The 26,972-nt window shown below is 38.4% G+C and overlaps 1 protein-coding gene across 2 annotated transcripts; it reads left to right on the top strand.

The window, feature by feature from the left end:
- Positions 1-93: 93 nt before the first annotated feature.
- Positions 94-26,662, top strand: LOC117827386 (probable cation-transporting ATPase 13A3). 2 transcript variants are annotated; one of them, XM_034703977.1, is made up of 33 exons: positions 94-264; positions 3,556-3,625; positions 4,437-4,610; positions 4,968-5,141; positions 5,600-5,670; positions 5,831-5,914; positions 5,999-6,068; positions 6,163-6,297; positions 6,463-6,535; positions 6,772-6,903; positions 9,234-9,401; positions 9,538-9,695; positions 11,679-11,867; positions 12,703-12,764; positions 13,818-13,968; positions 14,230-14,352; positions 14,469-14,486; positions 15,842-15,992; positions 16,174-16,294; positions 18,242-18,366; positions 18,447-18,607; positions 20,335-20,469; positions 20,620-20,699; positions 20,798-20,840; positions 21,403-21,512; positions 21,831-21,927; positions 22,438-22,510; positions 22,638-22,815; positions 23,482-23,663; positions 24,809-24,897; positions 25,142-25,222; positions 25,445-25,540; positions 26,295-26,662. In XM_034703977.1, exons 2-33 carry the CDS (start codon positions 3,575-3,577, stop codon positions 26,475-26,477), a joined length of 3,738 nt encoding a protein of 1,245 aa, XP_034559868.1. In that variant the 5' UTR covers positions 94-264; positions 3,556-3,574; the 3' UTR covers positions 26,478-26,662. The 2 variants fall into 2 exon arrangements, with proteins under 2 accessions (XP_034559868.1, XP_034559869.1); XM_034703978.1 differs by lacking the exons at positions 94-264; positions 3,556-3,625; positions 4,437-4,610 and having other exon boundaries at positions 5,028-5,141; positions 5,833-5,914.
- The last annotated feature ends 310 nt before the right edge of the window (positions 26,663-26,972 follow it).

Below are 26,972 nucleotides of genomic sequence, written 5' to 3' on the forward strand. Positions count from 1 at the left end.
AGCTCTGTCGACTTTTTACAACTTTGAGCCCCAAACACGGTGTCCTGTAATGACCTCACATCCTGTTTTCCCACTTCCTTCTGAATGGACCGGTTTGGGACGGTCCGGCTGCAGCGCAGCGTGGATCTCTGTTGTTGTGGCGCGTGTCTCTAAACACACATGTGAAACACAGCTCCACGGGACGTCAGAGGAAAGTGTTAATGCGTCGATTTACGCACCTGAGTGTGCAACGGGTGATGCATTGACGAGGAAGAGAAGACATCGGTAAGTCGTTGTTACGCACGGGTTTAAGTTAGTTTGCACGGGATTTAGTTTACGTGTCATCGCTGCTCAACAACGATTTGTGAAGCGGATTTACGCGACTGTATGATCTACCTCCTGTGCATGATCATGCTAACAAAAAGGTTCGAAAGACCTGGTGCTGCAACAGTTTGTTAATTTATGTTTTACCTTCTAATTGAACACTAAAAGTTTTGCCGTCAAAACTTGTTAAAAACACTTAAAACGTTATAACTTGAAGAGGAAGTTGTTCAAAGTCCATAAAACTCCGACATTCTTGGACTTTGTTTTATTGTTTTACAGCTCCTAATTGGGCTGGGTTTACTGGGATTGCAGACACTTGTCGGTCTGATTTGAAACACTTTCAAATCCACATTAAGTTGAATAAACATGAACTTTTGACGCCTTCTAAACTTTGCCAGAAGTAAAGCTCCTTCTGCACCTCTTACAGCTGCGAGTTCCGCACATGTGGATTTGTTTTCACATCTGGACTCTACAGTTTCCCCGCCTTTTCTATGCAAAAACCTCAGTCAGGTTGCAATGCTGACCCTGCATGAACAGGGAATTTGAATCTCTGCCACAGACAAATTTAGGATTGGACTGAAACATGGACTCTCATTTAGCTGCTCCAGGAATTTAACAAAGTTGTTTAGAAGCCATTCCTGTGCAGCTCTAGTTTTCTGTTAGGGGTCTTTGTCCTGCTGGAAAATAAAATAAATCTCACCCTGAGTCCTGGATCACTCACAGACAGCAGCAGGGTTTCAACCAGGAATTCTATTTATTTCTACTGAATGAACCAGCAGAGAGTCATCCTCACAGCTTGCTACTGAACCACGGTGCTCCTTTGTGTTGGTAATGATGCTCACTGTGGCATAAGGTCTTATGTTGGAATAGTTTGTACAGTAATAAGCACAATGCATAAAAATGTAAGCTTTTGTCACATCAGGCTAAAGCAGCCTCACACTTTCAGATTAATTCAAGTGAATGTGAATACTAAAGGAATAAATACTTTTTGTCTTAAGGTTGTAAATTGTATTCAATTTAAAGAGTTTTAAACCATTATTGTGAGTATTTGGTTTGAAACTGTAGAGAAAGGCTGTTTCTTCAGCGTGCTGTAAATCATCTGCTCTGACACTTCCCCCTTAGGTAGGTTTCAGGCACTGAAAATTACAATATAGAAATTGTCAATCTTAATGAAAGTGGTCTTATTTGCTTATGTAGGTCGTAAAGAGGCATCTGTATTTTACTGCTAGCAACACGTTTCAAAACAGTTGGGACAGGGACAACAAAACACTAAAAAATGTGTGTGTATGCTCTAACACAACAACAACAAAAAAACAAATAAACATCTGGATGCTGGTGGAACATCTCCCAACTAATAACATTTATTTGCAAAAGGTAACTTCACTTAGTGTAAAAAAGGCACTCCAGATAGGATGAGTCTCTTCGAAGTAAAGATGAAAAAAAGTTCAGCACTCTGTGAGAGACTGCGTCAGGACATAGTTCAGCAACTCCAGAATGATATGCCTGACTGCAATCACAAAAGATTTTAGGATTTCATCATCGACAGTGGACAATATCATCAAAGGTTTCAGAGGATGTGGTGAAATGTCTGTAAAGAATGGACGTGCCTGATAGCTGATACCACATGGATGTGATCCTTTGGCTCTCAGGCGGCACTGCATTTAAAAACAGACATGACTCTGTAGCGGAAGTCACTGTATGAGCTCAAAAACCTTCCAAAAACCTGTCTGTGGACACATTTTGTTGCTGCATCAGCAAAGCAAGGTTAAAACAGCACTATCTAAAGACGAAACCATGTACAAACATGATCCAGAAATGTTAGCGACTTCCAAGCTATTTAAGATGAACTGAGGCAAAGTGAAAAACTTTACTGTGGCCTGACAAATCAAAATTTGACATTCTTTTTGGAAATCATGGATGCCGTGAATTGGATTTTTTTCCAGAAATTACTACTTTGGTATGTACAGGACAAGCTCAATAATTGATAAGATGTACATCTTGGCCGACATGACAAGAGGCAACAAAATCAATATCAACCAAAGTTCCTCCTAGCAAGCTTTAACTTGTCACTGAGAGTATGTTATCTCTAAAAGTAGCTTGTCTGAGGAGATAAGCTTCTGAGACGGTGGTCTCGTGACCTTGACTAAACCCCCAACAAACTGGTTACTAATTATAAGAGATTGGCCAAACAGGACCTTTTCTTTTGTTGTACTTTCTTAAAGCAGGGGTTACTAAGATGAAAAGACTAGACAGTGAATAATAGTGATTTTTGCGATTTCTTCAAATATGCCAACACACCTCAATATCACGGCGATGAAAGGTTTTGGAGCACAGTCTGCTGAAAGTTTTTGTAAGTGCCTACAGGGCAGCCTGTGGGCTTAAAATAATTTCCAGGTTATAGAGGACTTCAAGACTTGAAGATAGAGACACAGAGACAAAACAGGAAAGGAAAAGGGAAACTTATATATGCATTTCCAGTGAAGCTTTGACAAGAATGTTTGGAAGGCAATAAAAAAAAAGGCACAAGTCCGCAAATCAACAGCTAGACTGGTATAATTTACACAATCTTTATAATGTACAGATCATCTTCTCTTTCAGGCTCCAGAAAACCAAATTCGAAGAGTTATGGTAGAAGTGGAAATCATTTGTATCCCTAGAATACACTTTTAAAAAAAGAATAGATCAATTTAATTTAAAGTATGTACACACCTTTTCTGGAACAGCAGGACACACTAAATCCTAACTTGTTTTTGTTTGTTTGTTTTATGGTAAAAAACTAAAAAGATGGATCTAATTTAATTTTGAATGGTGAGTTTACACAGACTCTGAATCGTACATTCCTGTAGGTCTGACTTTTATTGAGCAGAAACATATGAACTCTACAAAGGTTTTTATTTTTATCAGATACAACCCATCCTGCGTTGTATTATTGTATAACACTACATACTATATGCCATTTATCTGCACATCATGAACACCTCAGTTAAGTTATCCAAAAAGTGTATGTAGAAAAAACAAAGGAAGCCTTAAGAACCAGCTTTTTGTTTCACATGTCATTAGAGTTTTGTTTCATGAGTGAGTTTGAGACTCCAACATCTTTGCTGACCCACACAAGTCGAGGACATCCGGGGAAGCTCTCTAGAGAGCTTCAACAAGAAGAGTGCCTGTTGGAAATATACTATAGAGACTGGTGTTAAACTGTTTTCCTTTGTTCACTATGATATTGAAGTCGCTCTTTCCTTGTTTCTGTAGTTGTCGATCCTCTGACAGAATGAAGACGAGAGAAATGAAGATTCTAAACCAGGGCCTGGAGGATGAGATGGTAAATATCACTCTTGAATCTTTAAGTTGTGAATGTTAACATATTGAAAAAGCATGGTGCCTTAATTTTAGAGCCTTAGCTTGATCACACACCCTGACATACTGTAGATGAAATGAAATACACAGCATTGATCGGAGGATGTTTGTCAGTTAAGAACAGTCTTTGGCTGTGTTCACACATGCATTAAACCAGGGGTTCCCAAAGTGTGGGTCGGGACCCCCTGGGGGTCACGATGAGACACCAATGGGGGGTTGCGAGATGTCTTCCAGATTTTTTTATTTTTTGAATTAATCTAGATTTACTTATTTTAACCATTATTGTAAAAATATAGACACAGAAAGTAGTTACATTTGAAATTAAACCCTGCAAAGAAGTACATTTAATGGGTTTTCTACCTTTCTTTGTTGCCAGATGACTTCTAAAGTAATTAGGTATTAGTAATTAACAAAAGGATGAGTAGCAGCAGGTTAATTCCTAACAACATAGGAATGCATGTAGGTAAACTAATTTTGAAGTATGAAGCAACATTTAATCACTTTGGGGGACAGTGCAGGTTGCGATTCTTTGGCACCTATATTTTGGGGGTCGCGGGCTGAAAATTTTGGGAACCCCTGCATTAAACTATTGAAAATGTAACAAATGGCAAGTTGATGGACAGGTGCTCTGGTTGCAGGTGTTTGTCATTAGGCTGAAGGTCTGCCTCAGCTCCACCTCTTTTCCTGATTGATCAAAACAGAACCATGTTACCTATGTTAATGTTAATAGCAACATCTGTCTCTACTGCTATGACACTGAGTGTGTGCCTGTGCAGGAGGTGTGGGGGTACCAGCCCTGTATGTGGAAGATGGTCCTGGTGGGTGTGGGTGCTGTGTGCTCCGGGGGTCTCCTGCTGCTGCTGCTCTATTGGCTACCTGAGTGGGGCATCAAGGGAACCTGCACCCCCACCTCTCTGAAAGACGCACAGACTCTGCTGCTGAGGACCACTGTAGGAAAACAGAACAACAACAACTTTGATTTATATTTTGTTTTTAATAAATCTGTTTAAGTGTGCTATTTTTATACAAAGAAACAACTTACAATGTAGACTATGGGACAGTTGCATTTCCTTATTAAAGCAAGCAAATGACTTAATTAAACTCAAGCTATCTTATGTCTGCATGATGCTAAATCTTCTTCCATCATTATTTTGAGTTCACGGCAGTCCTGCTCCTGTTCACAAAACTTCTTGACACATCTTTTTTACATTCTTTGACACATACAAGCTCTATCACACTGCAAATGAAACATTCAGGGTCTTCTTCCAGTAAAGGAAAAATTTAACTCTTTTATTCAATTGTCACAGGATGAATTCAGGCAGTGGTTTCGAGCCAAAGTTCACGTGATGGTGGCTCCAGGGAGGAAACCATTCGACTGCCTGGATCTGTTGTCCTCGGCTCAGCTACCAAATGGAGACCACAGCATTAACGCTGTTCATGAGGAGCATCATGGGAAATTGACCCATACACAGAGTGCTCAGGTAGCATCATCATCATCATTTTACCTTGCTACTTCCTGGCTAACACTGTCAGCTAACATATGCCTGCCATGTCTTGTAAGACAAACTAGTGTAATGTTAGCTATAAGTAACGGCTGAATGCAAACATTACACTAGTTTGTCTAACAAAGACAATGGGGTTTTCAAACTTGACTTATTGGCAATGTCCCTCCACATTTTCACGATCTAATATATTTTTTCAGCTGCAAAAATTGAAAAGCAATGACGTACGTTTTTAATTTTTAATATGTTTGTTGTAAGATTTGCAGCCTCATCCTCAGCAGTACAACATTATAAAATCATGCAGACTCCTCACCCTGAGTGATGTCATGGGAATTTTTTTAGATATTTGCATATTAATTTAGAATAGACTTGTTTTGAAACGTGTCCATAAAGTAGATACAGGTGATATCTGACCACTTCTTCTTCTCTCTTATTAGATCCACTGCTTCACCCATCACAGCACTAAATACTACTGGAACGATGAGATACAGAACTTTGAATTGTTTAAGTAAGAGTCTCACTAAAGAACAACCTCTTCTTCTCTTTTTAAAATTCATGACATGTTGATCACTGAATAGCTGGCAAAGTGAGCATCAAACTGTTACACATGTGTACCTGCTACTGTGCATGGCTGCGCCAGTAGAAATGACTGTGTGTGACTTTTCTAGAGGCCTGGAGGATTTGAATGTGAGCTGTGCAAACATCCACTCTGACCACAGCTCTGGACTCTCTAAAACGCTGCAGGAGTACAGGTACTAACACGTTTGAGCTCTCATAATGCTTTGTAAGCCTGGGGGAGGTGATGCTTCAAATGACTTTGAATTGCCCCCCATCAGGATGTTATTTTTCGGGGAGAATGAAATTGCTGTACGGGTCCCCTCTCTGTTCAAGCTGCTCATAAAGGAAGTGAGTGTAGTCATAACCACCCGTGTGACACCTTTTCTTCTTGCAAACAAGTCTCCATACTCTAAATGCTGGCTTCTTTCTCTTCCTCCCTCAGGTCTTAAATCCTTTCTACATCTTCCAGCTCTTCAGTGTTATTCTCTGGAGTTTTGAGGACTACTATTATTATGCTACAGCCATAGTTTTTATGTCTTCCATCTCAATCGCTACCTCACTGTACACCATTAAAAAGGTCAGTCATCCAGATCCTAATAACAGAGGGATTAGATACTGTTTGAACTTTTGACAGTACAAACTTTAAGTAATAGCAATCTTTCAAGGATAACCTGCCCTCTGCATCGTGTCAATCTGTAAGTTAACGTGTGTTCTCTTTATTACATTGTCTCTCTTTTTCCAGCAATATGTGATGCTGCGTGACATGGTGGCAGCTCACAGTGTGGTACGTGTGTCCGTGTGCAGAGGAAATAAAGGCATGTTTAACCTCCTGAATATAACAGAGCTAAAGTCAACATTGCATCATCAACAGATGTTATAGTGTGTATTTTGTGTGTATTGGTCTTTCCATTAAACTACCCTTGTTTTTGTTTTCCCTGTTCTTTTCTATATAAGCAACATTAACCATCTCTCACAATGTCCTCATGATTTTCAGTAGTGTTTATATTACACCATTCCCTCCATTCACCTCCTTCATGTTTCCCTCCAGTAGATATCGAACAGGCCATGTCAACAGAACTTGTACCTGGTGATGTCATCATTATTCCAGCCAATGGGATGATCATGCCCTGCGACGCCGTGCTCATCCACGGAACCTGCATAGTGAATGAGAGCATGCTAACAGGTATAAAAATCTTTTACTGACCTCCTCCTTGTGCTTAGCAATTTATATCACAAAAAAAATCTCAATGCATTGTTTGTTAACAAACTGCTTCCCAAGGTTTTCTCTATCCAAAGTATTTTCTCAATGTTATTGAGTTTCAGTAGTCATTTTCATGCTTATTTTGGTGCTTGCCCATCAGCCGATTAACTAGAGTTGAGTGTGTCAACCATAGACTGTATAAAATATTGACGTAGTATCTGTGATGTCACCCATCTGTTTCTGAAGCGCTGTTTTGAGGCCAATCGTCGTCGGCAGCCATATTGCTGCTATTGAATGATTGTGCCGAAAGAGGCGGGCTTTGAGCCTCCTAGCCAACAGCTAAGTGTTCCCGCCTGTCAATAAAGCCAGCTGTGCCTCTCATTGGAAGACTAGTAATCTCAATATTTTCGAAATTGTCACGTTAGAAAAAAATTCACCCTCCGTACAGTGTGTGCCGATCGAGCAATGAGCTATCCAGACTACACTTGTCTTTTGTACCAGGCTGTAAACATGTTTATTTCTGCTGTAAATATCGGCTTTTTTGAATTGGTGTGTATGTGGTTTCCGGTACTTCCGGAGCCAGCCTCATGCGGATCCTTGATGAACTGCAGTTTTTAGCACTTCCGCATTGTACTCATATTTTTAGACCGGATGTTGCCGCTTGGTGTCAACTAATTGATCCAACATCATCACCCTCATTTGTCAGCACTGGAATCACTGGACAGCTAAAAAAAACGTCAATATGTTTATTATTGTAGTCCTGAAATGCCGATCATATGTTGTGTCTTAGCTATAAAGTAACCACCTGCCATTTGCCAGGGCAGCAATTCCATTTAAAGGCTACTGCCATACTGCTATAATACTCTACTACCTGTATGTAAACAACCACAGATGATAGACGACTCTCATACCTAGGTGTAATTTGGCGGTATTTTGATCAAGAAAACAGAGATAAAGTTGTATGTAGGCTGTGTCTGGTTAAAATAACTTAACCAGAGTAATGAGTAACCAGCACGAGTATGTGGACGTTAATTTACAAGGAAGACTTAAGGCTGGGGGTGCTAGCTCTGCTAACCTTAGCCACACTCAGTAAACCAATTTGACTTTGGACTGTTACTGTTTTATTTTTCCTTTCCTGTAAAGTAAAGTTTAATCAGAATTTAAATGAACTCAAAGACTTCACTGAACATCTCTAACCATAACCAAAAAAATTATACACTTTGATAAGATTTTCTGCTGGGGCGCTGGTGGCCTAGCGGTCTAAGCGCCCCACATACAGCAGCTACAGTTCTCGTCGCAGGGGTCGCCGTCTCAATTCCCGGCCGCGACCATTTCCTGCATGTCTTCCCCCACTCTCTACTCGCCACATTTCCTGTCTCTCTTCAGCTGTCCTATCAAATAAAAGCAAAAAGCCCAAAAATGTAACTTAAAAAAAAAAAGATTTTCTGCTGTCAAAGTTGTACCGCTAACTTATTTGAATCACTTATTTCATGGGCTGATTAGTCGTACAGTTGTACTTATACTGCTACTGATACTAAATAATGATCCAACAAAGTCACCTGTGTTTTGACGCATATGTGCCTTTACATGTGTGTATAAATGTTCACAAAAGATTGTATTAATTTTGTTTTTTTACAGTTTATTTTTAGGTCTTATTTTGGTCGTTTTTGGTATCTGAAGCCAAATGGGTTTGCAAAAATGTTTTGGCTGAATTTTAAAGATTAAAGTATAAACACAAACCTCTGTCTTAGTTCCCATGGAACGACCCATCTGCCTCTTTGAGCTATCCAAATATAAACCATCCATAATAGTAATATGAATAGAGCCTCAGTTCTTTCATATAGAATTAAACCAAATCTGTGACATTTATGAAAGTGAACAACACAGAGTATTTTGTGAGTTTGGTTACAAAACATGTTCTCTACTGTGTTGCCGTCTAAAAAGTACAGTCATAGTACTCAAATGAATTTTAGTGCACAATTTAAACATTATTTACAGAGATAAATGTATCATTAAGTTATATTTTAGGGCTTTTTGCCTTTATTCGATAGGACAGCTGAAGGGAGACAGGAAATGTGGGGAGGGAGCGGGGGGAAGACATGCAGGAAATGGTCGTGGCCGGGAATAGGCAACGAGGGCTGTAGCCTCTGTATGTGGGGTGCTTAGACCGCTAGTCCACCAGCGCCCCTAAATGTATTATTTTTACATCTATTTGGTGCAATCTTTTGGTTTATAAAGGTCTGTAAAACTAATATTGGACACTGTAACTCAATGTCTTGTTGCTCATTTGCTTTTATGTCCTCCATCTTTAGGCGAGAGTGTGCCGGTTACAAAGACAGGTCTGCCCAGCTCAGGTGAAGATGCGTCCGATACTTATAATATGGAGGAGCACAAGAGACACACCCTGTTCTGTGGTACCCGAGTTATCCAGACTCGCTTTTATGCAGGTGAACTGGTGAAGGCTGTCGTGGTCAGAACAGGTGAGACTGAGACAGAGTGGGAACAACAGAGCTTTGATCATCTACCTACAGACTAAACATCCTCAGGGTTATATGTATTCACATTCAAATAAATCCAAATGAGTCCATGAAAATAACATCTTACATGTTTCCACAGGCTTCGAGACAGAGAAAGGCCAGTTGGTACGCTCCATTCTCTACCCTAAACCCACAGACTTCAAACTGTACCGGGATGCGTACCTGTTCCTGCTGTGTCTGGTTGGAGTGGCAGGGATCGGCTTCATTTACACTATCGTCCTCAGTATTATGAACAAGGTATCACTGCTGTTTTTTCACTGCTGTTTTTTGCTGGAATTTAACCTTTTTTAAATTTGGATGTTTTATTTGGATGATATCACACATAAGGCTGTGCTGTCATACAGAATATCAGCACAGCTGTGGTTCAGTCATTGGAAGATAATCACAACTGTGCTGAGTTTTTATAGCACAACATCATGTGATATTGCTTTTAATAGTTTTAAAAGTTACATTTTAATGTTAATAGTAATATGCAGTTAAATGAATCAATCATTTGGCTCCCAGACACAATATATCCACAGCTTGAGTGAAACTGTACTGCTAAACAGCATATCAGCTTTTTCCTGCACACTTTTAACCTTGATTATGTGTTTACACTTCACATTTCATAGTATTATAAAATATTCTTTTAGGATTTCAAAGTACAAACTCTGATTCAATTATGACAGAGAACATCTTTTTGTATTGTGATGATTTATCATTTGTCAAGGTTGTTCAGAACTGCTGAGGCCAGGTACATACAGTGCTGTTGTACTGTATGTCAGCACTCATGGATGGTAGTTTGTCCAATCAGCAGTGGCATATCAAAGCTGGGATGTGCCTTGGTGCTTATTACTTTTTAGGCCCTCCTTAATGCTGAAAAACAATAAAATAAATCATGTTCTCGCGCACACACAGGCACAGATATATATGCTAATCTGACAGCCTGCCTCAAACTATTACAAGATTGTGTGGGCAGCCTACAACCCACAGTTACATTTTATAAGCGCCCACCTCCTGTTGATGTTGTGTTAACGCACAGATCCAGTGCTCTATTTCAAACTGGGTACCATACACATTCCACACAGTGTGAACCCGCTGCATTACTCTTTTGTGTACACCAAGCAGGGAATTTGCTTGCTGCAGGTTGCGAACAGACAACACAACGTTTTGAAAGTTTTCCTGTGAGTTCTCAGTGTTTTGTGATAAACTGAGTATCTGCTTGTAGCAACAGAACAACGGACCCTGTGTCCCTTGGTGTAAGATTACACACACATGCATTGTGTATTACAAAGATGGTAAAAGTAGACACAGAATGAGTCTCATGTTGAAAAAAATACAGACGCAAAATCTTACAAACTCTAAGTTGTTCATAGGGTTAGTTAGGGCTGTTAACGAATCTGGGTTTTAATAATTTTAAATTTAGGTTTAAATTGCCTATCTATGTCAGACATGATGAATCATGCAAAACAGAACAAAACAGTGATCTTAAACTACTACCTGCAAAGGTACCACATGTGTTTAAGTTTGAGTTGAGGCTTAATTAGTTGATAATTTCTTTGTCTTTGTTTAGTAATAAGACCACCCCGCCCTTTTTAGAATAATGGCTTTTATGAAAGTCATTGCATTTTGGTTTAATTTGAGAACTTATCCAATAAAAACATGATATGTGGTTCAATATGTTATGATGATGAAGGTCTTCCTTTATTTAAGGGTAAATTGGCCAAACTTAGTAAATGTTGCTACACAACTCCTGAATCACCCTATTTAATAAAAATGTTTTTAATATAATTAGAACAGAATAAAAAGATATGACAAATTGAAGCATAAAGATAAACCAGAATACAGGAAAGAGAAGCTTTAATGTGCAACATTTCCTGCAGGAGGACCTCCGACCCCTTCACACACACAAACACACACACAAACACAAACACAAACACCCTTTGTGTCTTTACCAATACTAAAGGAAAATCTATGCACTATCCTTAAACCAATTTGAAGTACACATAAATTCCCTGGTTGACACCCAGGCTCATTCATGTAACATTATCTGTGTTGAGAACCCCACATACTCACATCAGTGCCAATCAGGAGACTTGGTTGGAAGTTACTGTTTGCATTGTGGATGCAGTGGTGGATTTCTCATTTCTGTCATGCTACAGATATCCATCTCTATATCACAGAGACTGCCCTATGCTCTTTGTATGCCAGTAGTTGATGGTTCCTCCTCTGTCTCTCCAGGTCCCAGCCAAAACCATCATCATTGAATCTCTGGACATCATCACCATCACTGTGCCCCCAGCTTTACCCGCAGCCATGACAGCCGGCATTGTTTACGCACAACGACGTCTGAAGCGTGTCGGCATCTTTTGCATCAGTCCTCAGAGGATCAACATGTGTGGTCAACTCAACCTGGTTTGTTTTGATAAGGTACTCTGAAGCCCAGCTCATATTTCTTTCTCTAAATCAGATATTGTTTTGTTGTTGGTATGGGAAATTTCAGGAAACACTCTTGCAGTCATCATTTCAACAAACCTTGCATAATTTAGATTAAATAAATTTCTCCCTCGGGATTCATGAAAAGTAGTTATTTCACATCCAAACCCACTTCCGTCCCAAGTGGTTTTTGTTTGAGGAATGTCTTCATGGTTTTAAGACCATGAAAACCACAAATAACTGATGAGGTTCAGATGTGTGGCTGTTTTGGACAATGATGACGTTAGCAACACCAAGTTTCAAGCTTCCAAATTAAAGAATATTTTTTAATAGATTTAGCTGGAAAACATTGTAATCTTGGAAATATTTTTGTACATGCATAATGGAATATAATGTTGGAATGTCCCTTTTCTTCTCATTTTGTCAGCTCTTGTGACTCGTATTTTTTTCTCAAGCATTTTTACTAAACCAAATGTTAAATCTGACAAAGAGAATGTTAGTTTCAGCTTTGAATCAAAGGTTTGTTTTTGATTGTAGTGATAGTTAGAAAGATGCTGTTATTAAGAGCCGTCTAACGAGTCCTTTGGCTTTTTATGGATATTACACATAATATGTTTCTCAGAGTAAAAATAAATTGTTTTTTCCATGTTTCAGTGTGGATAATATCTTTGAGTAGTATTTGACTGACAGTGTTTGCGCAAAGTGACACAGATTTAAATGGGACCTAATACACATGCATGTAAAAAGTGTGTTGTTTTAATCTGAGGTATGATTGATACAGCTGGTGCCTTAATGTTCATTGTGGACTGTGTTTATTTTCTTTCTTCAGACTGGTACTTTGACTGAGGACGGTTTGGACCTGTGGGGTATTCAGAGAGCTGAAGAGGACAGGTAAGACTGGATCCAGGATCTCTGTAAGTCTCTTCAGAGTAATCCAAAAACAGATAATGACTGAGCAAACAGAGAAATGTGAGGATTTAATCGTCCTTAGTTGTATGACACTTTATTTGCATGCCAAACTAGTGAGAAATCAGTTTGATACTTAGACAATGTGACAATTTGTCCTGTGAGCCAAATAAGTTTGTTGCATAATGTTTACACTGTTGTAACACTATGTGAATATTAATCAAGTGGCCTTGGTGTGTTGGTGCATAAAAACAAAAGGAGAAAGAACAGAATGTAAGAACATAAGCAGAACCTAAACAGGCAGGCGGATTAAATGGAATAGAAAAAATAAGTAAGTAAAGTTTATTTGGTACAGCACCTTTCACAGAGTAAGGTCACATACTGCTTCACAAATATTACAGCAATAAAAATAACACCAACAACAACAATGAACTGAACAGAAAGCACAGAAAAATAAGTTTAGTTTAGTTTACATTATTGGATATAAAAAATGCCAGTGTTCAAAGATTGTAATCCCAAAGTGTTCTTACAGAGTCTGATGAAGGTTATTACATTAAATGATCCTAGAGGGGGTGGGTCTAGTATCAAGTGGCAGCAGCCTCAGGCCAAAGGGAAGGTGTATCAGTCAGGCCTTTGGAGGCATTGCATTTCTAGAGGGATCACTGTCTTCTTGCCTCTCAGCAGCTGTTTCTTTAATAATTTCTGGTTTTATTTTGACACTGAGGTAAATTTTGCAAATCAGTGGGCAGAAGTGCTTGATGGATTTATTAGGATTATGTATTTATGTGGAGTGGTGCCTTGATTTGTCAGGTTTAATGTCACTTAAAAGAGAGCACTTAAGTTTTCTTTGGAGTTGTTTCTTGTGGGCGGGTTCCATTCTTATCTTTTTTTTTTTTTAAGTACAGTAACAGACATGTAAGTTTAACATTTAATCCAGCATTACTCACTTAACACATCCTCATAATTATGTGTAATTTTTTCTCGAACTATAGTCAAACTTAGTGTAGTTCTTCAAAAACTTTCCCCCCTCTGTTTCAGCTTCTCTCCCCCGGAGTCGGACGCAACTAAAGAAAGTTTGGTTAACTCTGTGTTTGTGGCCTGCATGGCTTCCTGCCACTCACTGACAAAGATTGAGGGTGAGCTCTCCGGAGACCCTCTGGACCTCAAAATGTTCAACGCTACAGGCTGGGTAAGTGAAGTTTTCCAGTGTTTACAGCCAATGTGTTCAGTCACTGGCACCACAGCCAGCAGAGATACCAGTCTGCTCATGAATTATGCAGCACCAGGCTTGTCTCCTTGGCAGAAAAAAGATTATTCTTCTTGGCTAAAAGGTTAAAAGTCTGGTCCCATGGATACTTCAGCATGAACACAAGGAAGCTGGAACGTACTATTTTATGTCACACACACTTGGTGTAATCTCTGTTTTTACTTCATCTAATTTTTTGTTTAGATCCTAGAGGAGCCCACAGAGGAAGAGACCGCTCTCCACAATCCCATCATGCCCACAGTTGTGCGTCCTCCGAAGCACATCATCCCTGAGGCCAATCAGAACAACCCACTAACTCAGAACATGGTACAGAGACATCATTATTCAGTGATCTGCATATTTGTTTAAAGTAATAAAGAAAAGTTCCTGTAAGATTCCAGAAACATGCTGTTCTTAAATCCTTTATGTTTTCATTTTTCCAGGAGCTATCTGAAATATTGGTAAGTTTCCTATTTTTAATGAAAACTTAATGGGATAGTTCAGTTTTTGGCAGAAGATTATTAGAGGTACTTGTCAACAATAAGTGAATCATCCAAATTGAGATCACGGTCTGCTCAGCCTCTTTGCCCCACTATTGACTTCTTTTGAAACCATCCAGAGAATTGGCACAGAATCTAGGCTATCAACCGCTGCAGACAGGGTCAATTTTTTCATGCAATTCTGGGAAACTCTATCCCAAACACTAATATCGATGTAAGTGTACATGCTATTTAGGGATTTTTTTAGCACTTTTCTTTGCCAAGTTTCTCCCCTCTATCTCTCCTTCGGCCTTTTGAGTCTTCATCTTCCTCTGGAATCTGTGACTCATAGAGGTGTCCTTTTGTGTCCACAGTAATGTCAGCATGTAATCATCAGAATCACTAGAATAATACGAAACAATTGTCTTTCTGATGGAAAATCACAGAGCTGAAAAGTTAGTGTTTGGTTTTTGGTTTGGATTTCCTTAAAAATATCTAAATTATATGGTAGAGCTGACCCCGTCTGCTGCAGCTGATAGCTGAGCTCCCGCTATGCTTCTACAGACAGTTTCTAGACACTGAGCCAGGGATCCCTTGTGGGCATTACACTCATTATTGTTGAGTGTCTCATACATCCTCACTAAAAAAGGGGACTGTCCCTTTTTACATAAGTAGTATACCCTTACCAATTTTAGGATATTAAATCAAATAAAAGGATAGATAGCACTCTCAAGTTTAAATGTTAAATATGATGTTATAGCTGGCTAGCATAACTAGGCACAGGGACTCCAAAAAAGGTCTAAACTGCTAACCCAGTTCTGTCCACAGTAAGCTCACTAAGCAGCACAGTTTGTCATGTTAGCCTTGGGTGATAACACCCAGCTATCTTTTTCCATTTTTACAGCCTTTTTGCTCTTCTAAAGCTAACTAATGAGCATTGTATATGTCGTTTGCTCTGTTTAAAAACTTCTACGGAAGTTCAGAAGTTTAAAAAAGTTGTTGTTTTATGGGAGATTATATTTCAGGCAGTCTCTTAAGTGACCTCCTGGACTCTTTGCCGGCTGCCCAGTAACCTCACAGTGAGGACAGGGCTAAAGATGCTGGTTGGCAGGTTTTTGACAGAGCCTGTGTTGCTGTTTCCCCTCTGTTTACTGTCTGTAAGCTAAGCTGAGCGAGCAATATGGTACATGCTGCTTCACATTTACTGTGCAGAAGGAAATTCTGTCGTCTACCCAAATAACTCTCAGCAAGAAAGTGTGTGGTACTTTAAGAGTTAATGTGAAACAAGTTGTTTTGTTAACCAAAAATGTACATAACATACATGTTTTGTTCCTCAGCCCTGTGAGATCGGCATTGTGCGTCTGTTCCCCTTCTCTTCGGCTCTGCAGAGGATGAGTGTAGTGGTTCGGAGGTTAGGGCAGAAGCACATGGACGCCTACTTAAAAGGAGCACCGGAGGTTGTGGCAAACCTCTGCAAACAGCACACAGGTCTGACACTTCTGTATGGTTGAGGTTGGGTGGATATTTTCCCCATTTATTTTGCATCTCTATGAGGGTACACAAAGTTACTGACAACAGAGTAACAACAAATCTCTTAAGAGCTTAGAGAGCACATTCATCCTTATAAAAGGCCACACTGACATGTCCCTTTGTCTCTCTTTGTGTACAGTCCCACAGACTTTCACAGAGACTTTGGAGACCTACACAAGGCAGGGCTTCAGGGTCATTGCTCTGGCACATCGACAGCTGGAATCCAAACTCTCCTGGCACAAAGTCCAGAGCCTCAGCAGGTAGTGTTTTCTCCACAGATAACTGTCCTCAGTACACAGAGCTACACGCAGAAACACCCAACCATAAAACACTGGCACTGATCTCAAATGTGCAATTATTAATTTAGTTCATGGTTTCTATTTGATGTCTGAATGATGTAATTCTGCTGATAGCTTGACAAACACACACCAGATAAGATAAATCCAAATATTTACTGTGGTGCTGCAGTAGAGGGAAAATGTTCCAGCGACTTAACTAACCACAGCTTCAAGCTATCATAAAGAAACACATACACAAGATCACAAAGGGAGTAAATGTTATCAGAGACATACCTGAGAAATTCTCTTTGCAATAGAAATGCTCCACCGGTGCCTACTTTTTGTTTTGAGCTAATAATGGGCTCTTCTAATGCTTCACTTCCCTCAAATCTCACCAATCATAAGCCAAAAGCTTGTGTAAGTTAACCTTCTTGTTCCCAAACTGTTGCTGCCGACAGGATTTGACCAGGTACTTCTCAAAACCGTAACTCCTGATACGTTTAAGATATCTATAAAATTCAAAAACCACCAGAAAGCAGAGAAATAGACCGTTGCGTCCATATAGTTGTCATTATGGTAGCCCCTAGGACTTCTGCAGTACAACCGTTGTTAACTGTTATTATAGTGTCATAAACTCACAACAATGTTGAATAACTGCCAGATACTGAAAGTTGAGGTTGTCTTGGAAAAAGGAGCAGAAGCACTCACTCATTGCACATTTTTTGACAATTCTACAGCCATAAAATCAAAATAAATCCAGGCGGCCTGAATATAATTATGGTCATAAGAGGGTTAATAAGCCTCATTGTTCAAGCCTCATAAAACATCTTTTGTAGCAATGGGGATGTAACATAAGGATGAGGATTTTACAATGTGGTAGAGTGAAATATTAAGCTTTGGCTTACTGTGGTAAGATCAATAAACACTCAGGCTATCGTGGTTTTAATCTTCATTTTCAATATCAAAGTGCACTTTCACTGATAAACTGTTTGCTGTCTTGGTTGATGTCATAAACCCACATGGCTATTTAATTATAAGTGATAGATTGCATGATGTTAGAAATTATGTAACAAATCACGTATGAAATGAAATCATGTTCTTGATTGTAGCCATTCATTAACTACAGTTCAGTGGACGAAACAGAAATGCAGTATGAAAAAACATGAAAAGTTAATTAAATCATCAGAAGTGTCTCATAATACTGAACAGGAGCTTGATCGCTACATGAAGTCTTTCAAGTGACACAAGTTTTATTTATAATTAATTTGTACTACATAAATGGTCTGATTTACACACTGCAAAAAAGGGTAGCTTAAATATAGGGTAAAAAAATTTAATTCAAGGTGAAGATTTCTTAAAACTAGTGAATTTATCTGTCCATGCAGCGAGTTAATTTTACTTGATAAGAAATCTTAAAATGAGATCGTTAAATCTAGAAATAAGCAGGCTCTGAAAAGTATTAAAAAGGGTTGAAAGAAGTAGAATATGTTGATTTTTAGCTCAAACTACTTGAAAACAAACTTCCTACAGCATAGTTATAAGGGAAATATACTGAATATAAGAAAAGGAAATCTCATTTATTTATTTTTTATACTTAATTTGCAAATTAAGGCCTGGGGACAAGAAAAACAACACCAATTTAAGTAAACAATGACTTACTACTAGAAAACTATGATTAGGTGAGACAACCAATGTAGCTTATTTTAACAGTCATTAACACAATTTAAGATTCCCAGACTAATTGAGACAAAAAAGACATGTTCATAACAATTTAAGATTCAAACATACATACAAAGATTAAAAACTAGTAAATAACTAAAAACAAGGTTATTCATCTAACACGTCTCAATCTAAGAATTCAAATCTCAGCAAGTGTCGAATTATTTACTGTGCATTGTATGTTTGTGATGTATGATTTTTCATGTTCAGGGACCTGATAGAAACCAACATGGAGTTCCTTGGTTTGATCATCATGCAGAACAAAATAAAGGAGGAGACGGCCGGGGTGTTACGGGAACTACGAAAAGCTGACATCCGCACTGTGATGGTGACAGGTGAATAATCTGCTCAGTGTTTTTTTTAGATTTTCCTCAATGTTGCACAGACAACTGATGTATTGTGTTCTGTCTGTTAGGTGACAATATGTTGACGGCAATATCTGTGGCTCGGGATTGTGGGATGGTTCGTGCACATGAGAAGGTCATTATAGTGGATGCTGTGCCTCCTAAAGAGTCTCACCCTGCCAGCATCACCTGGCAGTACACTGAAAACCATCAAACCATCAAAGACACTGAGGTGAGAGAGACTCTGCAGAGCCACCAAATAAGAACTAAAGTGTATATCAAATCTATATATAAGACTATAACAGCAACATTTCTCCACATTTAACTCTTAAATGTTTAAAAAATGCAGTGTTAATTTTTAAACGTCACTTTTTTAAAATCACATTTAGAGCAATATTTTTCACATTTAGTTTTGTTGTGACAAATATATTTAAGTTAAAATCACTGTTAAAGCTGCTGTTGGTAGGAATGTTGTAAAAACGTTACTTTTTTTCTGCTGGGTTTGGAGAAAAGGTCATAATATCCATCGGTACTCATTGGTAAGTAATGTGAGACTATTGCGAAATCTCTGTGTTTTCCAATGCCTTTGTATCAAGCAATGTTATTATTCCACTCGTTCCCGTTATGACGGACCAATTAAAGCTAATCTCCAATCCTCTGTCCTGATTGGTTAAGGGGCGGCCCCTACTACATCCTCCGATTGGTTATGAGTCTGGCACTATCATGAATGCACACGCCGATCTGTGTTGTGGGGCTAAGAGGAAATCTGACTGGGAGAGATAGTGTTTACATTTGAAGTCCTTCGCTCTGAACATATGTTTACTCTGTGACTACCAACAGCAGCTTTAAATCAAAATGCTAAATGAACACATAATGTCAAATGTTAATTCTAAATGTTAAATGTTGAATCAAAATGTTAAATGTTAAATCTAAATGTTTAATGTTAAATCTAAATGTTAAATATTAAATCTAAATGTTTAATGTTAAATCTAAATGTTTAATGTTCAATCTAAATTTAAGTGAAAAGATCAGAAATATTGATCTACATGTGATAAAATAGTGACAGTGAAAAATTCACACCACATTTTTATGACTTTTTGGAGCTAAATGTGGAGAAATGTTGCTTTAATTTTCAGTATGCACATCTTTACAAACCGTGCTCAATACAATGTGAGAAACATTGCACTATGAGTGGATTTCCCGCACAAGCTAAATTAATCTGCCTCCCTTCTGCCACAAAATATAGCTCACATAAGATATAATATCATGTGAAAGGCTGTGGTAAATAAGTGAGAATGGCTGAAGTATACATGCTCAAAAGAAATACAAATGATTTAAAAAAAAAAAAAAACAGCAACAAACACAATCACAAATGTTACTAGAATATGAATGTTCACAAAAAAGAAACAAAAATAAATCTTTAAATTGCTGACCTCATGTACAGAGGCTGTAGTTCTTGAAGCAGGCGTCCCAGATTCCAAACGGCGGTCCTTTGTCACATATCATCCACCACTCTCTCTTTTCAGTTTCTTCAAAGAAGGTACAAAAGCCCCAAGATACATTCAAAAAGAGAAGAAAAGCTGCAGCCATGGTTTGAGCTACAACCTTTTTTATTAAACAAGATAACTCCCTCATGTTTGATCAAGAAAGGATCAAGGGATGCTTCATGCATAGACAGATTTTTTAAGCCTGTCTCGGTGGGTGTTTATGTAACAGGGAAGAATTGGCATAAAAATGGAATAATGAACACAATAGTCTGTAACCTTAATGTTTAAGTATAATATTTATTCACATTCACATGTCTACCAGCAGCACATTTAGTCTATGTTTCGGTCAAATACAAGCTTATAATGTGTTTATGACTAAGACTAAAAGGTGTCCTAGGTAAAATCTTCTACATAGGACAGATGATTTTTGATTTTGTGTTCTGGTCTGGACTGACTGGTGCTCTGTCCTCAGACTGTGGAGATAAACCTGCATCAGGAAGTGGAATATGACCAACAGATCACTCAGCAGGAACAGAACTATCACTTCGCAATGAGTGGGAGAGCCTTTGCCGTCATCGTCGAGCACTTCCCTCTCCTTATCCAGAGGGTACAGACTCATCTTTGGACATATAAATATAATCACACTCTCAGATTATAATTTAATTTAACTTTAAAAACCCATTATGTGAAAGGATGTGGTTCAGGTTGGTGTTTCAATGCTGCTGTAAATCTTTCTCTCCACCTGGGGGCGCTGCAGCTTGTGTTGGGAGCTACTGTGTTTGCTCGAATGGCTCCAGATCAGAAGACTCAACTGGTGGAAGTCCTGCAGAGCATCGAGTCAGTCCGTCATCTCTTCATGGCTTCAGATATGATGTGTTCCTATACATTTTACAGATTCAAATGCACATCTTTGATTCAGTGTATTTTTCTTGCAGCTACACTGTTGGCATGTGTGGTGATGGGGCCAATGACTGTGGAGTAAGTAAGAAATGTGTTTGTTTAATGTTAGAATTGTTTTGTTGTATTCAGGGATGCTTCTGTCTTAATCTTCCACATGAGGATAAATAAAAATTTGCTGACAATTATGAACTGATGTATTAGATCCTATCTCGTGAAATACTGATGCTACCTTTATAAAGCAGCTCTCATGCTGGTGCTCAAATTCTTTACCCAAAAATTACATATTCACAATTCTACAGAAAAATTAACAGTGAAGTTTCTTTTTTTTGAGTTGTTGGATTTTTAATGTGTACAAATTACACATTGCAAGTAATTTATCTAATCCACAAACAGTGACATAATGATAATGGGGACAATGCAGCACTCTAAGATTTTAATTCCACTCAAAATGCTGCATTCAAAAGCATTTTATTCAAAGGAAAAAGTGTTCAAATGTAAACATTTCTGCATTATTAGAAGAGGAGTTTAAGCCTCAAACTCAGATGACTCAACTTCTGATTGTTTTGCTGATATTTGAACAGAATTAAATGAATATATTTCTCTGTGTGTGTGTGTGTGTGTGTGTGTGTTTGTGTGTCAGGCTTTAAAAAGAGCTCACAGTGGGATCTCTTTGTCTGAGCTGGAGGCTTCTGTTGCTTCACCTTTCACCTCCTCCAACTCCAACATCTCCTGTGTCCCCAACCTCATCAGGTACACCCTTCACTCCTAATGGTGTTTTATGCATGTTACATGGAAGACATGTACCAAACTGTATGTTGTGAATAGCTACCATCATATTTTTTTTTACCAGTTGTTTCTGTGAGCACCATAACAGCATGCACTCATCTGATTTCAGAACAAAGGCCTCACAGTTTGACTCTAATGTCACACATTTGTGGTTTTTACTTGTTTATGTGGTCACAACTTTGTGGTCTGGGTCTATCAAAGAAGACTTTCTGCCCTGCTATACATGGAATATTGAGCCTTTCCTATTTGTAATATATACTCTATTTTTCTTGATTTCCAAAGGGAAGGTCGAGCCGCGCTCATCACTTCATTCTGTGTATTTAAGTTCATGGCTCTCTACAGCATCATCCAGTATGTCAGTGTGACCCTGCTCTACTCGGTAAACACACACTGATTCTCATTCTGACACTTTGCATCATACTTTAGTTTTGCTTTCTCACATATAGTAAATTGGAATTATTTGACTGCTATTTTAAGAAAGGCAAATCATTTATCTTGGGTTATCAAATTTATGTTTTATTCTCTTTGTGAGACATTTTCAGCTGCAGAATAAACACTCTTGGCATGATTCGTACATGTCATATACATCAGCATGTATATAACATGGCATCATTTTCAGGACACATGTTATTTAAGCTTAGCCATGTTGTTCAGTGCCACCGGGTCACAAACACTGGTTTGGTTCCCACATGAGATACAGAGCCAGACGTGAGGAGCAAGTAGACGAGAGTTTGGGCTTCAAAAAGGCATGGGGGTTTCAGTCCAGTGGCAGTGACACAAAGGCAGCAAGCACAAAGTGATGTTTTTTTGTTCCTAAATAATGAGCCCTGTCGATTCAGACTTTTTGAAGACATTTATCTGCAGCTGTGTGACTTTGGTAATATTTTAGATCCTCAGTAACTTGGGAGACTTCCAGTTCCTCTTCATCGACATTGCCATAATCCTCATCATTGCCTTCACGAGTGAGTAAAGCATGATCAGAAAAACAATTGGTGGGTTGAATCTGCATTGATTGGGATAAATTAAAGTAACTATGATTCAATACAAAATTTTTTTGGAAAGCAGCTCAGTTATTGTTTTGGTCTTCAGTGAGTCTGAACCCAGCGTGGAAGGAGCTGGTGTGCCGCCGACCGCCGTCCAGTCTGATCTCTGGCCCGTTACTCTTCTCAGTCCTGACTCAGATCGTCACCTCGCTGGTCTTCCAGGTCCTGGTTTTCCTTTTAGTAAAACAGCAAATCTGGTACGAGATGTGGACGCCTAATTCAGAGTGAGTAACGGCTCTGAAGCTATCACCTGTCAAGTAATTGATTCACTGACTGCTTTGTGCAACTTTTGCCATGCTGACCTCTGTATGATGTTTCTGGTAGTGCTGCAGTCTAAATAGTTACACATAATGCTAACTGGACATTGAACCTTTGAATAAAGCTGACATGCAATTGAAAAAATATCGATTACTTTTAATGTTTTTCCGATACTTCTAGTAGTGTTATTTTTTCTGCCTGGGTGGTTAACAATAATGAAAAACAAAATTCCATTGAAAAAAGTTGAAAGTTACCTTTTTTATTTATTTTTTTAAATTATCCTATGAATATTGTATATATATATATTATCCCATTACTGAATTTCCCTTCAGGATTAATAAGATATATTCTATTCTATTCTATGTATTGCAAATTGTAGTTCTATAAACCTCAGCTCTTCAATCGTTCAAAGAAAGAAAAACAACCGTACAAGGGTGAAAAGAAAATGAAAACATTATTTTACTATTTTCTGTTTTATGAATGCAGAGGACTTCAGAGGTTTGAAATTTTCTTTGTTGTTATGTTCACTTCATTTTGTTATCGTATGTATAAAACACATTTGTGCCAAAGTGACACGAATGAATAAAACAGAATTCACATTTAATATTGCTCTCCTCTCCCTCCTCCTGCAGTGCCTGTAATGTTTCCAGCTCCAGTGTCTTGAACAGCCTGAATGTAACAAGTCCTCATGATCACAAAAACATCAGAAACTATGAGAACACCACCCTCTTCTACGTCTCCTCCTTCCAGTATTTAACCGTGGCCATCGTGTTCTCCAAGGGGAAGCCCTTCAGACAGCCCAGCTACAAGAACTGTGAGACTCATTCAGAGCTGTTTAAACACTTGTTTTTTGTCAGAGTGATGTGTGTTGAAAACAGATCATCTTCTCCTTATATGTTGCAGTTCAAATTGACCCATTTTAAAGTTAAAAAATCTGAAAGAAAAATAAAGTTCATAGTATTTTTTTGCTATAAAACTCCTTCTGCTTGGCTTGTTTAGCGTAAATAACATAAAATGAAAATGGCTTGCTCAAGGACGCTTTGGCATTTGACTGCAGGAGCTGGGATCGAATAGAGACAAGCTGGCAGCCCTTAGAACAGTGAGGGACAAGTGGGTAGAGCAACTTCCACTACTCTATTACCCAGGCCCTAAGGTCACAGTGGATGAAAGGCTAGTGGCATTTAGAGGTTCCTTCCATTTTAGGTAATATATGCCTTCCAAATCAGCTAAAAACAGCATAACAGTCTGGGCAGCATGTGACAGAAGAGGTGTCTCGTGTTAATTTATCAACATCACTACATAAAAAAAAATTCAAAATGTGAAATAAAATAAACAAAAATCTATGTCATGTAAAACTATTGTATTTATATTTAGGTCTTTCTAATGTACATTAAAGTTTTAACATGAATTTTCATGAAAACAAGTAAATTATCCTCATTACACTATGATCTGTGAGAATTAAATAACACCATTACACTAAATATTGATTTTAATGGTTAGTAATGGAGTTAAAAATTAGATAAAAAAAAGTTTATTGGGATTTTTGGGGGGTTTGACACTTTTGGATCATTAGATATGCCCTGGGTCAAGTTGACCCAAGAACATTATTGCTGTCCCTGAGAAACGAACATAACAGGAGGGTTAAGCAAAGAAAAAGTTAGAAATTTTAATATGCTTGAATTTGGTTGGCTTGTACAATGCTTTAAAGCTATTATATGTTTTAGGTAGGTAAGCCACTTTAGACACTAAACCAGAGCTGTATTTTAAAATAAGTTTCAAGGGTTATAAGTTTGCCAAAATCTAAAATTTCTCCCCTAAATAATTCTTTTTAGATTAAACCGTATTGCAGCAATGTGTCTTTTTATTTTTTTCATTTTTTTTTACACACGTTTTTACAAATGTAGTTAAAAGAAAGTGTTTGACTTGGTGTTGTGAATTTCTGCTTTCCTGTCTTATTAGGGCCGTTCATGCTGTCCTGTGTTGCCTTGTATTCTTTCCTCCTCTTCATCATACTCTATCCTATCCCTGCGATAGACAATTTCCTGGAGGTAAACTTTTATCTGTTTCATCTCTAAAAGACTAAATAAATGTCAGTGGTCCTGTTGTCAAAAAGTTATCTGATCTGATTTCAGCTACCAGTTTAGAACATATCTTGAAAACGTGCTTTTCATAGAGCTAGTAGCATAAACTGTTTTCACTTGTCCCTTTTAGAGAACCAGAGCTCCTAAGTAGGTGATTTTTGATGGTTATGATGTTGCATTCACTGCTCTTCCTGCTGCTCTGCCTCCACAGATCGTGTGTGTTCCTCATGACTGGCGTGTCACTCTGGTCATCATTATCGTTGTGAATGCAGCCTTGTCTTTCATGCTGGAGGTACACTGTAGAAAAATCACACCCTACAAGCCTGCTGTGACCTATCTCCTCACTATTCATTAGAAACCCTTGATTTGCATTCCTTGATTTTTTTGCACTTCAGTCCAATGAATCCAATCTCTTAGAGTGTTTCCATTTATGTTTTTCTTTGTGCGTTTCTGTTTCTGCAACCCAATCTCCACGATCAGCTGATTTTCAAATTCACACTGAAATCTCCCGTAGATTTTCATCCTTGACATCATCCTGTGGAGGCTTGTTTTCAGAGGGAATCAGGGGGTAAATCGACCCTCACAGCCCCCCTCTGCTGACACACCACAGGTTGGCATGCTTCATGTTATTTGTTTTCGCTGCACTCCTTAAAAATAGAAACAAACATTGTTTTGTGTGCTATATTGCCTTTTGTTTCCTCCCATGATGTGTTGTGTACTCGTGCTGTGTAATCAATAGAGTCTTTGTCTAAATGAAATTAATGATGAAACTAAAATGAATGAATAGTTCATCTTATATTATAGTTCAGGGGGGGTTAGCTGAGAATTAATTGAACCAAATCTGGCTCCCCTAATAAAGCCATCAGCTGTCTTTTTAGGATTTATTTATTTATTTATTTATTTATTTATTTATTTATTTATTTATGTATTGTTACTATTAATGGCTTTGTGTAACATTTTTATATACCTCAAATTTATATTTTTATTTTATTTTTTTCCACCCTTATTCTTCCTGTACTACTATTTGCTACTATGATCGGTTGCTCTTATCTTGTGACACAGTGAGGCATTTATTTATTTTTTTCATGCAAAAAATCCTCCTGATTGTATAAATGTTCTCCAAGTATTAATTAACTAGCATCAGTATATATATTTTTTGAAGATGACTTTATCGTCTCAGCCCAAGACTTTGTCATTTTGACTTTACATCGCCAAATATTCAAACAATTAAAACTTTCAATACATTCTGTGTTTCAGTCACATGAGTAGAAAGACAGTTCCTAAAGTATCCTGCTTTATGAAAAGATCTTCAAAAACATCTTCATTCAATAACTTTTCTCTGTTGATACTTCACATGTTCCCAGGAGGCCAATGACCGCTGGGGCTCTCCCTTCCTCTCCTGGTTGTTCTGTCTGAAAAACAAGCCCCCCGGGGTGCGCTACATGCACGTGGCCTTAGAGCTGCAGGACGATGCCAACTGGCCCCCCAGACCCTCGACTGTCACCTTCGCCAGCGAGACACAATCCCAGAGCTCTGACCCCCTCTGACAACCAACAAGTAAACTACCACTCAGACTAAATTTAAATCTTCATCTCGAGTCTTAAAGGACTGAGCTGGAGTTGAGCTCAGGCACATGATGCTCAGATTATGATAAATAAAATGTTGAGCCTATTGGATGTTAGATATTAGTCACAGATTCTCATAAAAAAAGGCCTCCTACTGCAACAGCAGACTTACACTGTGTTCTGGTCATTCATTAAGTTCTCTGTCATTTTGATTCATCTGAACGGACAACCACTGTATCTGATTTGAACCCTAATGTTGGGTCACAAGCTGAAACTAGAGCTCTTAATTGGCTCTTTTTTTTTCATGCACCTTTTTTATGAAGTACCTCTCAAATTAATGTGAAGAAAGTGGCATGTACTAGTTAGCTTAGCTTGCACAAACAGGGAAAGAACCTTACACTGCCCAAAAGTTTATCTTAACTGGTTTTATCCAAGGGGCAACCTCCGGTCTCAAACTATGAAGCCCATGCGGAAGTG

This window comes from Notolabrus celidotus, chromosome 15 (genome assembly GCF_009762535.1).
Source record: "Notolabrus celidotus isolate fNotCel1 chromosome 15, fNotCel1.pri, whole genome shotgun sequence".
Classification (NCBI taxonomy): domain Eukaryota; kingdom Metazoa; phylum Chordata; class Actinopteri; order Labriformes; family Labridae; genus Notolabrus; species Notolabrus celidotus.